The following is a 15,098-nucleotide window of genomic DNA, read 5'->3' as shown; positions in this document are numbered from 1 at the left end:
GAAGTGAGAGAATTTAAATTTAAAGCCTGGATTTAAGAATTTCCATCCTGAAATTAAGGACATTGAAGGAGGCATTTCGCTATCCACGTAGAATTAGAGTCATCATTCATATGTGAAAAATGACCATATGAATGCAGTTGTGTATGCATTTAGTTTATGGAGATAGTGCTAATCTCTCTTCTTCAGAGAGTGGTTCTTCAATTACAAAGAGAAAACCCAGTGGAAAAAAACTAAGTATTTCTTAGCCATTGCCACTTTGCCCATATGTTCCTATTATAACCCTTTAGGTCAGCACTTTCTAGGTGAGTACAAAATGATAGTCAATCTCCAAAATGAAAAAAAAAAAATGCTAACAAACAACAAGTGTTGGTGAGGATGTGGAGAAAGGGGAACACTCATGCACTGTTGGGAATGTGGATTGGTGCAGCCACTGTGGAAAGCAGTATGGAGTTACCTCAAAAATTAAAAATGGAACTGCCTTATGACCCAGCAATTTCACTTCTGGGAATATACCTGAAGAAACCCAAAACACTAATTTGAAGGAATATATTCACCCCTATGTTTATTGCAGCGTTATTTACAATAGCCAAGATTTGAAAGCAGCCCAAGTGTCCATCAGTACATGAGTGGATACAAAAGCTGGTACATTTACACAATGGAATACTACTCGGCAATAAAAGAGAAGGAAATTTTACCCTTGGCAACTGCATAGATGGACCTGGAGAGTATTATGCTAAGTAAAATAAGCCAATCGGAGAAAGACAAGTAACATATGATTTCACTTATATGTGGAATCTAATAAACAGAATAAACTAACAAAATAGAAACAGACTCAGGCTTAGATAACAGACTGACAGCTGTCAGAGGGGAAGGAGGTTGGGGAGCTGGGTGAAAAAGGTGAGGGGATTAAGCAAAAAAATAACACCTCATAGACACAGACAATAGTATCGTGATTACTAGAGAGAAAGTGTGGTGGAGGAGAGGTACAAGAGTGAAAAGGGGGGTAAATGGTAATGGAAGGAGATTTGGGATGGTGAACACACAATACAATATACAGATGATGCATTATAGAATTGTACTCCTAAAACCTATATAATTTTATTAACAAATGTCACCCCAATAAATTCAATAAACAAAAAAAGAGAAAACACGACCGAGAATCATTTCAGCCAAGATTCAATTTAAAATGTAGTTTCATAAAAAGAACTTATTTTTGAACTAGCTTTTGCTTACTTAAAAAGTAAGTGCACATCTTAAAATTAATTATAAAATACAGAGAAGTATAATGAAGAAAATAAAATCCCCTGGCAAGTTCCAGTGAGTTAAAACACAAACAAACAAACAAAAAAACACTTGCCATTCTACATGGTTGTGTCATGGAGAATTTGCAATTTCTTTGGCTGATTCTTTAAAGCACTTCCACCCCAAAGCCCTGCTATTTAGAGATTCTTGAATAAATATTAGTTGGTTGACATCAGCTTCACTCTTCTGGTTGGAGAATGAAGCCAATGAGGATAAGATGTGAGTTCCCAGGTGAGCCAATTCTCTGTTCATTCCAGGGCCATATACAGGGTTGGGCAAAGTAGGTTTACAGTTACAGTTGTGAGTATGCAAAACACAGAGTTTATTCTTGTATTATTTTTTATTAACTGATAATAATACAAACAGCTGTAAACCTATGTATGCCGCACCCTGTATTATGTTTCCCTGTGAACAGTTATCCACTCCACTCACCCCTCCCTCTCCAAAGTGGTACATGGAAGGACAAACAGATGCTTTAACAAAAAGTGCTCACAGTTTCGGGTCCTACTCAACAGCCCTGGGATCAGTAACTTCATCAACAGAGTGAGGAATACGCATCATTGCTGTGTCCCGCCCAGGGAACTACAGACAGGGTTTGACGTTCCTCCTTACCCCAACATGTGTTTCTCATTGGTGAGTGTTTACATCATACCACCCTTTTCAACCAATGGGAAACCAAAACTTCTGGTGGTAAAATCTCCACTTTGCAAAATTAGTTGCATTTTTGTGGTTAGTGTTTTTATTTTATTCAAGCAAAATAACTTTTTATTTCTTATTTGATGCTAATCTTGGGAAATCCCTCTGTTTTCAAGTCTTATTTCAAGAAAAGCAAAATTTCTGCAACTCCAAAAGTTTTACTAATCCCAGATTTTCTATCTCACTCAAACTGCCCACCACAGACTATCAACGATACAAAAAAGCCAACTATTTGTATTCATAAAAGACAATAAAGAAAAAAAGACAATCCTATTTTTTCTTTAATTGCTGTATACTAAAATGTGTAATTATTTGAAGAAAAGTATTCTTTTTTAAAAAATACATATATTTTATTGATTTTTTTATAGAGAGGAAGGGAGAGGGATAGAGAGTTAGAAACATCGATGAGAGAAACATCGATCAGCTGCCTCCTGCACACCCCCTACTGGGGATGTGTCCGCAACCAAGGTACATGCCCTTGACTGGAATTGAACCCGGGACCCTTCAGTCTGCAGGCCAACGTTTTATCCACTGAGCCAAACCAGTTAGGGCGAAGAAAAGTATTCTTAAATTGAATTCCCTTCTATTTCAAAAAGAGTGTCAATTTACATATACATATGTTGTTTTTTATTAAGCCATCTTATTTTTTTAAATTTAGAAAAAAATTAAAAATGTTTAAAACTTTATTGTTGAAAGTCTTACGGATGTCCCCCTTTTTCCTCATTGACCCTCCCCCCCCCCCGCAAAGGTTACATATGTTTTTATTAATAGAGAAATACTAAAATGTGGTTAGACACCAGAGACCATAGAATGAATAAGAAAGGGGGTTTGAAGAAATCTCTTAGGAGTTAAACAATTACAACTACTTTGCTCCAGATCACTTTTTAAAAAATGTGTATGTAAGTCTGGCTCAAGGTTTAATATCTAGTGTGACTTGTTTTTAATTTTTAATCCACAGTTGGATTGAAGCCCTTGAGTTATCTGTCCTATTTTAGATAGATAATCATTCTGAGAGATGCAGCCAGAGAGGCATATTAATGCCAAGTTGCAATTAAAACCTCGGATCTGACTTCTAATCTAGTCCATGTGACCATATTGCCAGGAAGAACTGAACATCCTTACACAGTTAACAAGGGGTAGAGAGAAAGGAGAAAGATTGGCCTTGCAGCTTATAAAAAGAATGCCTATATTACTTTTGAAAATTAGTTGAAATAAATAGAGGACCACAGCAAGAAGACCACCTCTCTTTCTTGTGGGGCATCATCTATATAAAGTTAATATGCAAAGTGTCCCTGCTGGAGTTTGACCAGTAGACCATGAGTTCTATCACTCGCTATGATGTGCACTGACCACCAGGGGGCGGCGAGGAATGAAGGGAGGCCCCAGCCAGCAGCTGGGGAAGGAGGCTCCAGCTGGCAGCCTGAAGGCCCCAATCGGTCCTGATTGCTGGCCAGGCCTACCTAGGGACCCTACCCGTGACAAATTTCGTGCACTGGACCTCTAGTTTCTTATATAATTTCTACTTTAGGGCATCAAAATTGGGTTAATTGTATTATCACAACTAAAAGAAGGTGGCTCGTAAACCTGGAGTTAAGAGTCTCTGCCCAGGAGCCCCCGATTCCATGGTACTCTCTACAAGGGAACTGTTAGCCCAGTAACTCAGAGAGCCCTTGCCAACTAGGTGGAAATTGGGTGTGGCGTCACAAAATAAGGCACATGGAGATATCTGTGCGAGAGTGTTTTCTGACTATAGAAGCTTCCATCTCAAGAGAGATGAGCACCTCCTGGTGCTTATGGTGGCAGGAAACACCACCATTACCTGGAATTGACATAGGAATTGAGAGCACGAGCCACTTGAAATGCTGCATTGATTGAAATGGAAGCATGACGTCTTTCAGGCTTTGAAGTACTCTACTCCGGCCAAAAGGACAGCTTGGATTGGCTGTCTTGGTGAGGGGAGCACTGCGTGGAGGAGTCCTCACTGTCCAGGGGGCTCACCCATCGCCTTGCCTCACTCCTCCAGCCTGTCAACAGGGACCAAGTCGTGTAGGCACAGCCCCCGCCCTCTCGCCTCAGGTTCTCGCTAATTGTGCAAGCCAGGGGCTTCTCCCAGAAGCCAGCATTCACAGCCCGCCTCCTGTCCAGTTAAAGAGTATGAATACATGCATAGTGTGTTTGTAATAGAACCAAGTAAAAGCCCCCATAATCCCCTCACCCATGTGTGGTTCCTGATGGCATTTCGAAGCACTTTTATGCATGGAATCCACTTAAATCTCCTTAATGCCTTGAGAGGCCCCACTTATTATCCTCATTTTTATAGACTTAGCGCGCTCAAGCCAGCATGCACCTGAGACTGAAATCAGCTCTTGTGGCCGGCTCTCCTGTATCTCAGGTGGGAGCTCCACTGCCTTTCTCATCTGTTATGAGGAGGAAAGACACACTGTGCAGGTGAAGTCACTCCGCAGCAGGCCACCTGACCCACGTGACTTAACATGGGTGTTGTTACTCTGGATCACCAGCCCGTGGTGGAGTCTGTCAGGTTTCTGCTCTGTAAAATTAATGTCCTCTGTGTCCACACTCTACTCTTCAGAAGCAAACAACTAAGTCCTGCCCACACTCCGGGGATAAGGATAGAACTGAGCTCCAATTCCTGAGGCCAGGGGAGTGACATAAATTACTTGGAATTTTTCTGTAAGGAGACTTGCTCTCCCCTCTCCTGCCTTTGTTTTTACTGACCTTTTACTAGAAGACACTGAAATTAATCTGATGGATTTCGTACATAAAATATTACATGAATATAGCCTATACTTCCTCCCCGCATTGGGTTGTTTATTGTTTGTTTTCGTTTTTCTCCCCCTTCCCCTTTTGTTGAATTTATTGGGATGGCACTGGGTAACAAAACTACACAGGTCTCTGGCACACAACTCCACACACACCGTGTGCACACTGTGTCGCCTGTTCACCATCCCACGTCAAGCCTCTGTCGATCACTATTTATTCTCCCTACACCCTCCTTCACATCCCCCAGCCCTGCCCCCCGAAAATTACCACACTGTTGTCCATGTCCATGAGTTTTTCCCCTATTCTTTTTTGCTCAGTCTCTCCACCACCCCAGTCTCCCCACCCTCCCCCCACCCCAGCTGTCAGCCTGCTCTCTGTCTATGAGTCTGTCTCTCTTTTGCGTGTTTTTCATAATGCCCTTCCTTGAAGCCCACCAGCAGAAACAATAATGCAAGCAAATCACCACCTAGTACTTGTCATTTTATTTTGGCACCATCTCTGCTGGGCTGGTGGGATCTTTATGGTTTATTATTAATGGGCCAAAGTATGCATTGCTGACAGTACTCAAAGCAAAGCCAGGTACAGGGCACCCCTGCAGGCGGACAGGGACTCTGCAGGACTGGGACTGGCTGCCCCACAACACCTGGGCCATAGCTGCATCACCAGAGTCACACCTGCTGAATTCTGCAGGGGTAAGGAGAAGAAACAGTTTCCAAGTAGCCTCCCAAAGGCAGGATTTGTAGTTCAATTCAGCAGTCACTTTTGGAGCACATGCTATGGCTGGTCCTTGGACTGGGGACTGCAGGTGGCTCACATCACAGCCTCCAAGTCTGGTGTTCAGAGGGCCTTCCTTTGAGGAGAGAAGTCTAGTTCTCTAGAAGTCTATGCCATGGCAAAGGCAAGGAAGAATGCTGAGTTCACAGGAAGAGGGAGGAGCACGAGGAGGGGGCAGAAAAGCAAGGCCTTGTGGAAATCCACATCAGGAAAGGCAAGGGGCCCACCAGACACAGGGAACAGCATGTGGAAAGGTGCAGAGGCACAGAAGGCTGCAATTCTGTTGGTTCGGCAAGAACACGGGCTATTTGTGGGAGATGTGGGGTAAGAAAGGCAGGGGCTCATCCCCAGGAAATGTCTGAGTCTTTAAGGAAGTGGAGAGCATTTTAGAAAGCTCACACCAGTGGAACTCTTTATCAATCTCTAGCTCAGGTACCAACCACTCAAATCAGACACTGGCCGTAAACACCTGCAGATCAGTGTGACCAGCCAGGATGCCAGGGGCCTGGAGTGGCAACATATAGCAGGGACAGCAGCGTGACCGGAGCCCTCCCCGGTTAGTAGAGCAAAACAGTCAGTGGTGAACCAAACCCGCCCTTTACCCCACACACTTTCTCATCTGAAATGGGGCTGGTGCTCTCTGTGCCCAGCACTTTGAAGATACACAGCTGCCCAGGATGTTTGGCTCACTTGAGTTAGGGACAGAATGAGGCTGTGACAAAACACTGGGGGTTTCAGGGCAGAAAAACCCAGAGGGCCAGACTTCAGATCTTCTGTCTTTGTACCTGTGGATGCGAGGGGCTGAGGACGAGTAAGAAGGCATGAGAGAGAGAAAGATGTACAGGAAACTAGGTGGCTTTTCAATTAATTTTTCAAAGCACTTTCAGTTCCCATTTCAAACCAAGCAAACCACAGTTAACACCGAAAAACCCCCAAAACAAAACGGGCCTGAACCATTAAGCCTGGTGTCCCTTTTCAAAGGCATATACCACACATTCAGAGGAACACGGGGAATCAATGGTTTCTGCCCACTGACTAGGTGCCCGGTGCATACGAGGTGCTCACTGTGTGAGCTCTCACCCAGCCCTCCCAACAGTCCAACTGGGAACCTCTGAGTGGACCCATTTCACAGATGAGGAATCTGAGACCTGGAAAGGTCATCTTTGAACTCTAAGGTCGCCAGGTAGGAAACGTCTCCTTTGGACTCACATCTGACCCGAGGCCACTGGGACACCCGGTGGTGTGCTTTATGAGTAGTTTGGACAGGAGGTCATCAGAGTGCTGTTGTGGCTGCCTGGGTGTCACATCCCAGCTGCACTGAGATGGGAAGGATCAGTTTCTGGGCTGAGAGGCAGGAGTGTGTGGAGGTTCACACAGCTGGGTTGGAAGTCCCAGCTCTGCTGCTGATGAGCTATGTGTACCTGGTCATGTCTTCACATATCTGCGCCTCAGTTTCCTCACATGTAACGCAGTGTCACAGACATCGTTGTGCTTGCCCCACTGACACTCACCTGTTTGGCTTCCAACTGCCAGTACGTGTGAAATGTTACCTGACGTGTTCTCGTGCCACCAGGACCCTTGTCCAGGGTGGATAGAAGTGCCCTCCCACAGGGTCTGAAGGGAGCAGGTGTATCAATGCCGCAGCCGCCTCTCCTCCGGTGGGACAGCGCTGAGGCGTGCTCCACACCAGCGGTCGCCAACCCGTGGCCCGCGGACCACTGGTGGTCTATGAGGTCCAAAAGGTTGGCGACCACTGCTCTACACCGTGTCTTGGACTTCTTAGCAGAGTTGAGCTCCAGCTGCCCCAGTGATGACTGGCTTAGTGAAATACTACAGCTGCCTTCCCTCTTGTCTCACTTCCACAGTCCACTGCTAGTGCTTCCTGGGCTCACCTCCCAAGTGAACTTCTCATACGCAAGCTGAGACAAAGAAGGATGATGTACTCATCTCAGTTGAAGGGGTGGGAAGTATATAACAGTGCTTGGAACTCACTGAGCGTCACCTAGTGTTCAGGTCTCATCCTTAATCCAATTATACAGCCAAACCAAAGTACTTGAGCACGTAAAGAAAAATCAACTCATTTTGCCCTTGTACAAAGGGAGGCCTATCATGTCATCTCCTGACTTGTTTGCAGCAGGAACAACCAGGCTTGCATTTCATTCCACCATCTAGGAAGTCATCTGACTTCTACGCCTCCAGCCCCTGTGCATCGTGGGGATGGCACTAGTTCCAACTTCAGAGCGCTCAGTGAGGCCATATATCTGAGCCCCTTCCGATAGGAACAGCACAAATAGATGCCCAGTAAATGTTAGCAATTATAAACGTTTGAGTTTCCTACGAAAAAGGCCCATCTCTTGTCATGAGCTTCTATTTGTACTGCTTTACTTTTGAAAATTATCAGAATTCTAGAACCCTCATCAACCAAGAGGCGATATCTTTGTCACATAACCTTAGGTTGCAGTCTGTACATTTTTGAATGATACGTTGTTTAGACTCTGGGTTCCGTTAGAATCCCCTGGAGAATATTTATTTTGTTTTGTGTTAGGAACCAATCAGGTGCAGACAGGTAGTTCTGTCTTGCCTTCTGTGAGCGATGATGCCTCTGGCAGTTCCGAAGCTGGAGGCAATGACAGTGAGAGCAGTGAAGTGACTTGGCCAAGGCTACTTAGAAAGGGAGAGTTGGGCTGGCTGCCAGGCCTCATGCTTTCTAAGACACACATTTTCTCCGGACTTCACCTTCACCTCTCGGGCTCTCACTTCCCCCTAGACAGCATTGGGCAAGCATGGCCCAGTCTTGTGATGTTTCCCTTCTGATGTCTGGCCCTCTCTGGAACCGGCGCTGTCAGTCAGAGTGAAGCAACAGGGCAAAGGCATCTGTCTTCCCTTCCTAATAGGGGAGTGATCACTCATAGCGCGGGAGGGAGACACACGAACCTTCTTATAAATAACCACATCAGGTCTCATTAAGGCGAGGAGCATTCGAGGAACTGCCATGCTCTGTACCATTCCCCTTACAGATGAGCACTGGGGACACAGACTGTAATTTACGAGAAATGTGACCCTTCCTTCCTGGTGATTGTTTGTTTTCTCTGAGCTAGTCCTCATTCTGAAAGATTTTCTGTTCCTTTTGTTTACTCAAATCACTTTCCCCTGATCCTTCCCAAACAGAACCTGTTTTTCTTATTAGAGAAAACCAGCTGGGCACCAGGTCCCTTGGACTTTAATATTCCATAGATATATAAGGATTTGGGGTGGGGGTTGGGAGTAAAGTCCTGAATAACAATGCAAAGAGAGCACTCTTATCTATAATAATAAAAGCGTAATATGCTAATTAGACCAATGACCTTCCAGACAAAGTTGTGGCATGGAGGGAAGCCCAGATCCTGGGTGCCAGAGGGAAGCCGGTGCTAGCAGCCGGGGGGGGGGGGGGGGGGGGGGGGGCGAGGCCTACTCTTGCACAATTTTCATGCATTAGGCCTCTAGTTTCTAAATAATGGCCTTTAAAACTGGACTAAAAGAAAAATCTAACACTGAGAAATTTGTTTTTCATTCTGAGTTTCAAAACAATAGGCACTTGGCCATGGGTCCTAGGTTTCAACCCTCCTTACAGATTTCCACAGCCCCATCCATGGGTAAGGGTGGAGTTTACGGCTCAGAGGCCGCCTAAGGGACCTACCTGCTCAGCTGGCTGGGACTGAGCTTGCAGCTCGTCTCCCCTAGGAACAGCACAGCGCCTTCTGGAGACAGTTTGTGTTAATGGTCTGACCCAGACATGACCTGGCTCGCTGTGATATTTACAGTTGCCCTTGGGGTTCAAGGAGAAAATCCCAGGCTGATCTCCAGCTGTTTCTGTTTGTTTGATGTGTACATCGTTACTGAAGTTTAACTTACATCCATAGAGAGTGCATATCTTAAGTGCTCAGCTGGACCAATTTTGACGTGTGCACACATGTAGCCACCACCCAGATCCAGATATAGAGCACCTTCACCCCCTGGAAGGGTCTCCCCACAGCCCACTTATTTCTCGGGGTAACTGCCATCCTGCCTCGGTCCTCATAGATTCCTTTTGCCTATTTTTGAACTTTATATAAAAGAAATGCTAAAGGAGATCCTCTTAAGTCTGCTCCTTCTATGCAGCATTATGTCTGCAAGGGTCATCCCGTTGCATCTGGAGCAGCAGTGTCCTGTTTTGCATGAATGAATCTTCCATTGTCCGAGTCCCACTGTACAAATATATCCTTGTATCCGTTCCATTGGGATGGGCCATTAGAAATGATGCTGCTATCAACATTCATGTACAGTCCTAGTTAATGATTGACATGACTTCCCTCCCCCTTGGGTGACCTCATTCTAACAGCGTCACTTATAATCACAAATGTAGCTTTTGGAACCTTTGGATAGAGAGGAATAAACTGGTGAATATTCATCAAGAACTTTAGAATTAAGAGATTACTTACTTTGAAAAGCAATAGGATTGGTTGTTTAAAATAGGTGTGCAGCCCTAACTAGTTTGGCTCAGTGGATAGAGCTTCGGCCTGCGGACGGAAGGGTCCCAGGTTCGATTCCGGTCAAGGGCATGTACCTTGGTTGCGGGCACATCCCCAATAGGGGGTGTGCAGGAGGCAGCTGATCGATGTTTCTCTTTCATCAATGTTTCTAACTCTCTATTCCTCTCCCTTCCTCTCTGTAAAATAAAGTCAATAAAATATATTTTAAAAAATAAAATAGGTGTGCAGCCTCAAGCAAGTCATTAGACATCTCCAAACCTCAGTTTTCTCATCCAGAAAATGTCTATAATGTCAATATTATGCAAAAACAATAGAGTTGTGCCTGGCTGGCATGACTCAGTGATTGAGCTTCACCCTGTGAACCAGGAGGTCATGGTTCAATTCCTCATCAGCGCACATGCCCAAGCTGTAGGCTCAACCCCCAGTGGGGGCGGTATACAGGAGGCAGCCTATCAATGATTCTCTCTCATCATTGATGTTTTTATCTCTCTCTTCCTCTCCCTTCCTAAAAAATCAATCAATAAATATATTTTTTTTAAAGTAATAGAGTTGTAAGAATTAGATGACATAATGAAATAAAGCACTTTGAGCCTCGCCCAACTGAGGGCTCAGCATTAATTGCTATTATTGACTTTTCATCGTAATAAAAAAAGTAAAGTCAAAGATGCTGTGAAGTTGCACAAGATTACTAACACAACATAACCAATGGAGACCAAGTAATCTGTTTTAATGCCAAAAGTCAAGTAAAAATGTGATTTTTCTTCTTACTTTATAACTTCTTCTGCTTCAACCTGAATCTCTCTAGTTAAATAAAGCTCTTTGTTTAAAAAAAGCGATCTCCTGAATTGGATATGGAAGTAGAACAGAGAAAAACTTGGGCTGGGGAAGCTGATTACTGCAGGGTCAGCATCAACTACAGGCATCCTTTAATTTAGGTTATGGGAAATTGTTTTCGGTGTTTGTGTGTCTGCCTTAGATTTCCTTGTCCTTGACCTCCTAATAATAGGTGATAATTTGGATTCCATGTGATCTAATCCAGTGTCAGGAATTCCAAAGGCCAGAGAGATAACTCAACCATCCCCAGTCATATAAATAAACGGATCCATGTGCTCCCAAATGAAATCACATTGAAGTGTCAGATACTAGGTGTGATTACTACCCAGGTAGTTTTGATGGAATAAGCAAACATTTGAGATTGGAAGGCTGATGTTGAAAGAGCAGAGAGCTTATTATTGTAGAAATCATCTTCAGTCTGATCCCCAGATCTGTGGTCCTGGTCATTTTGCTGTCGGCCAAGAAGGCTACTCCATTGGACGACCATTAAAAGGAAGAGAGAGAAAACATGCCTCCCACCTAAAGGTGTTTCCTAACTCTAAACAAAAACACATCCCAAAACCTTTTACTTTTTATTTTGAAATCATTTAAGACTTACAGAAAAGTTGCAAAAATGTACTAAGAAATCATGTCTTCTCTTTGCCCAGATTCCCAGAATGTTAGCGCCTTGTCACGTTCGAATCATTCTCCTTCCTCTCTCTGTTCTCCCCCCCCCCCCTCTCTCTCTCTCTCTCTCTCTCTCTCTTCATTTTTCTGGACCATTTGAGAGATAGTTCAGACATTGTGTCCTTACTCTACGTGTGTATTCCCTAAAAACAGAAACATTCTGTTAAAAATGACAGTAAAATTAACACTGCTTCAGTGTTAACACTATTACCTGATCTGCAGACTTGATTCAAATCTAATGTCCCACTAACATCCTTTATAACAAATGAAATAAAGAATTATTATTTCTTAGTCCAGAATCCAACCTAAGATAACATGTGTATTTAGTTGAATTTATTTCCTCAGAAAACATCTTAAGGGATCTTGAACCCTTGGTATTAGAAAATCCCTCCATCAAAATAATACTTGCTTACCTGTCAACACAGTGATCCATGGAAGAACTGGGTCAAAAGAATGTCTTCTAAAATATTTGCCTGTGCTTAGGGGGGGGAGGGGGCATAAAAGTAGTTAAAACAAATATAGTTCATTGCATTGATCGTATGCAAGAGAAACTGAGAAGGTTTTTCCTTCCTGGCTTTATGGAAGGAAAGGTGGAGTGAAGCACTGCTGCTGAGTTGTGTGGGTGCGTGGGTGTGAGGTTGCACCTGGCCTGCCCCCTGACCGAGGCACAGAGCTGCAGGTGTCCGTCCCCAGGAAGCAGAGCTGCGCTGCTTCTTTCTGCAGACAGTGGTCACAGTCGCTGCGCTTTCTTTGGCAGATGTGGTGTTGGAAAAAGCCATGCACAAGTGCATCTTGAAGCCGCTGAAGGGGCACGTGGAGGCCATGCTGAAGGACTTCCACCTGGCCGACGGCTCGTGGAAACAGCTCAAGGAGAACCTGCAGCTCGTGCGGCAGAGGAATCCCCAGGAGCTGGGCGTCTTCGCCCCGACCCCCGATTTCGTGGACGTGGAGAAAATCAAAGTCAAGTTCATGACGATGCAGAAGATGTATTCGCCGGAAAAGAAAGTCATGCTGCTGCTGAGGGTCTGCAAGCTTATTTACACTGTCATGGAGAGCAACTCAGGTGAGGCCGCCACGTCCCACCAGGGCCGGTGACCCGAGCTTTCTGATTCCCTGTTTCTCTTCCAATCTCGTGATTCTCACCAAGTGGCTCAGAAAAATACAAGCGTTACTCTAGTGCAGGGGTGGGCAAACTTTTTGACTCGAGGGCCACAATGGGTTCTTAAACTGGACCGGAGGGCCGGAACAAAAGCATGGATGGAGTGTTTGTGTGAACTAATATAAATACAAAGTAAACATCATTACATAAAAGGGTACGGTCTTTTTTTTCAATAGTTTTATTCATTTCAAACGGGCCGGATCCGGCCCGCGGGCCGTAGTTTGCCCACGGCTGCTCTAGTGTCTGGCAAATTAGTCACATGCATGCAACAGATGAATAGCACCAAAAGCGTAATCGAATGAGGGCAACAAGGTGTTTGCGATGCCAGTTTATTAAAGATTTAGTGTAGAGTAGCAAATACATGTGCAGTCTCTGGAGTCCCAGTTTAAATCCTAGCTTTGCAAGCGAGTTCATTAACTGGGGGACTTTGGCCGCCTTGCTTTGCCTTCTAAGGGGCAGTGTCTGCACCTGTTGTTGGCTGTGACCCTTTCCTTCATAAGGTGGGTGTTAGATGGGACAAGGCCTGCATAGCCCCGAGTGCAATGGAAATATTAGCGATGATCACGACTACATTTTGGCCAGTGAGGGTTGTGTTAAGTGATCTACAGCATGTGTCAGAAACACAGAGCATCCAGTAATGATGCAGTTTCATTACAGCCACTTCATTGGCTCTCCCTTCTTTGCCACAAGCTAAAGCAATGTCCTTGGAATTCCTATTTTAACTCTTTACAATGGGAAGGAAGCCCTGGGACTCCCCGTGCTGCCTCTTGTAGATCATAACTGAGACTCATACGCGGAGATCGAGCCCTACATTGGTCTAGGTCTTCAGGGAGCCTGTTGTAATTGCGTGGGTGACTACCACCTTTTCCTCTAATTCAGTGGTTCTCAGCCTTGGCTGCACATTAGAATCACCTGGGAATCTTTTTAAAATCCTGATTTCTGGGCCTCATCCTCCAGAAATTCTGTTTCTTTGTTACTCATGTTGTGGCCCCACCCCATAACAAAGAAACAGAATTTCCGGAGGATGAGGCCCAGAAATCAGGATTTTAAAAAGATTCCCATGTGATTCTAACGTGCAGCCAAGGTGGAGAACCACTGATCTAAGTGAAACTGCTTCTTGGAGAAGGACAGAGAGCAAACACAGGCCCTGCTAACCACGCCTCGTGTGTGTTATCATGGAAATGCGCGTGCATCCAAATTGTTGAGGAAACACTTAATGCCTGAGCTCTTGGGCTAGCCATGGTAGCAGATGGACATCACCTCTTAATTTCGCCAGCATATTTGACGTATAGAAAGTATATTTGTGTGGCTCATGAAATCATGTCTGAAAGATCCCAGAAAACACCTGCACAGGGTTCTGTTCTTCTGAAGCAGTTTCTCAGCCTCAACCCTGATGTCATCCTCACCGGATAACTCTTTGTCGTGGGGGCTGTCTGTCTCCCTTAAGTTTACCGCCGGATGCCATGTGCACCGCCACCCCCAGTCCCAACACTAAAAATGCCTCTAGATCAGCGGTTCTCAACCTGTGGGCCGTGACCCCTTTGGGGTTCGAACGATCCTTTCACAGGGGTCGCCTAAGACCATCGGAAAACACATATATAATTACATATTGTTTTTGTGATTAATCACTATGCTTTAATTATGTTCAATTTGTAACAATGAAAATACATCCTGCATATCAGATATTTACATGACGATTCATAACAGTAGCAAAATTACAGTTATGAAGTAGCAACGAAAATAATTTTATGGTTGGGGGTCACCACAACATGAGGAACTGTATTAAAGGGTCACGGCATTAGGAAGGTTGAGAACCACTGCTCTAGATAAAGCCAGTTTCCCCGGGGGCAAAGTCACACCCCATCCCCATTCCCACGCCTCATTGAGAATCACCACGGTCATGAAAAATAGCAATAAGGACTAAGATTTTTCTGCCATTTATTAATCGTGTGGATCTATGCAACACAGGCTGGATTCACACGTTTAAATGAATCAACCGTGTGTTCCCGTGGAGCAGAGAGCTACCTCTATTCCTGGTTTGAATGTGCTCCTGTCATGATGTTTGGGATTGACTTGCACAGGGAGCAGTAGGAAACAGGACACAAAGGGGTGACAAAATAAGCAGATACTCTGTACACTGGCTTGTGACATTACTTGCTGCAAGGTAGACGGTTTGAGGTTACTGGGTCCTATTGCATGACGCTGTAACTCCCGGTCGTGGGGAGGAAGAACACCTTTCCCCTGTTCATTGACTCCTAGATGCTCACGCTGAAGCTGTGAGTTGGGGCCGGTCTGGGACATGCGCAGCCGGGAGGGGTGTGGGCGACACTGGATTCCAGAAACGCCCACCTCTGCCTGTGAATAGCACATTGCCCCAG

At 44.9% G+C, this 15,098-nt stretch overlaps 1 protein-coding gene across 10 annotated transcripts in view; it reads left to right on the top strand.

The window, feature by feature from the left end:
- RIN2 (Ras and Rab interactor 2) overlaps positions 1-15,098 on the top strand; it is a 213,994-nt gene that overhangs the window by 188,693 nt on the left and 10,203 nt on the right. For all 10 annotated transcript variants that reach the window (XM_059705433.1, XM_059705435.1, XM_059705439.1 and 7 more), the window contains one exon: positions 12,319-12,624. In XM_059705433.1, coding sequence (XP_059561416.1) covers positions 12,319-12,624 — 306 coding nt within the window. The remainder of the gene's footprint in view (positions 1-12,318; positions 12,625-15,098) is intronic.

This window comes from Myotis daubentonii, chromosome 8, assembly GCF_963259705.1.
Source record: "Myotis daubentonii chromosome 8, mMyoDau2.1, whole genome shotgun sequence".
In the NCBI taxonomy this organism is placed as follows: Eukaryota; Metazoa; Chordata; class Mammalia; order Chiroptera; family Vespertilionidae; genus Myotis; species Myotis daubentonii.
This window is presented reverse-complemented; position numbering and strand designations above follow the sequence as displayed.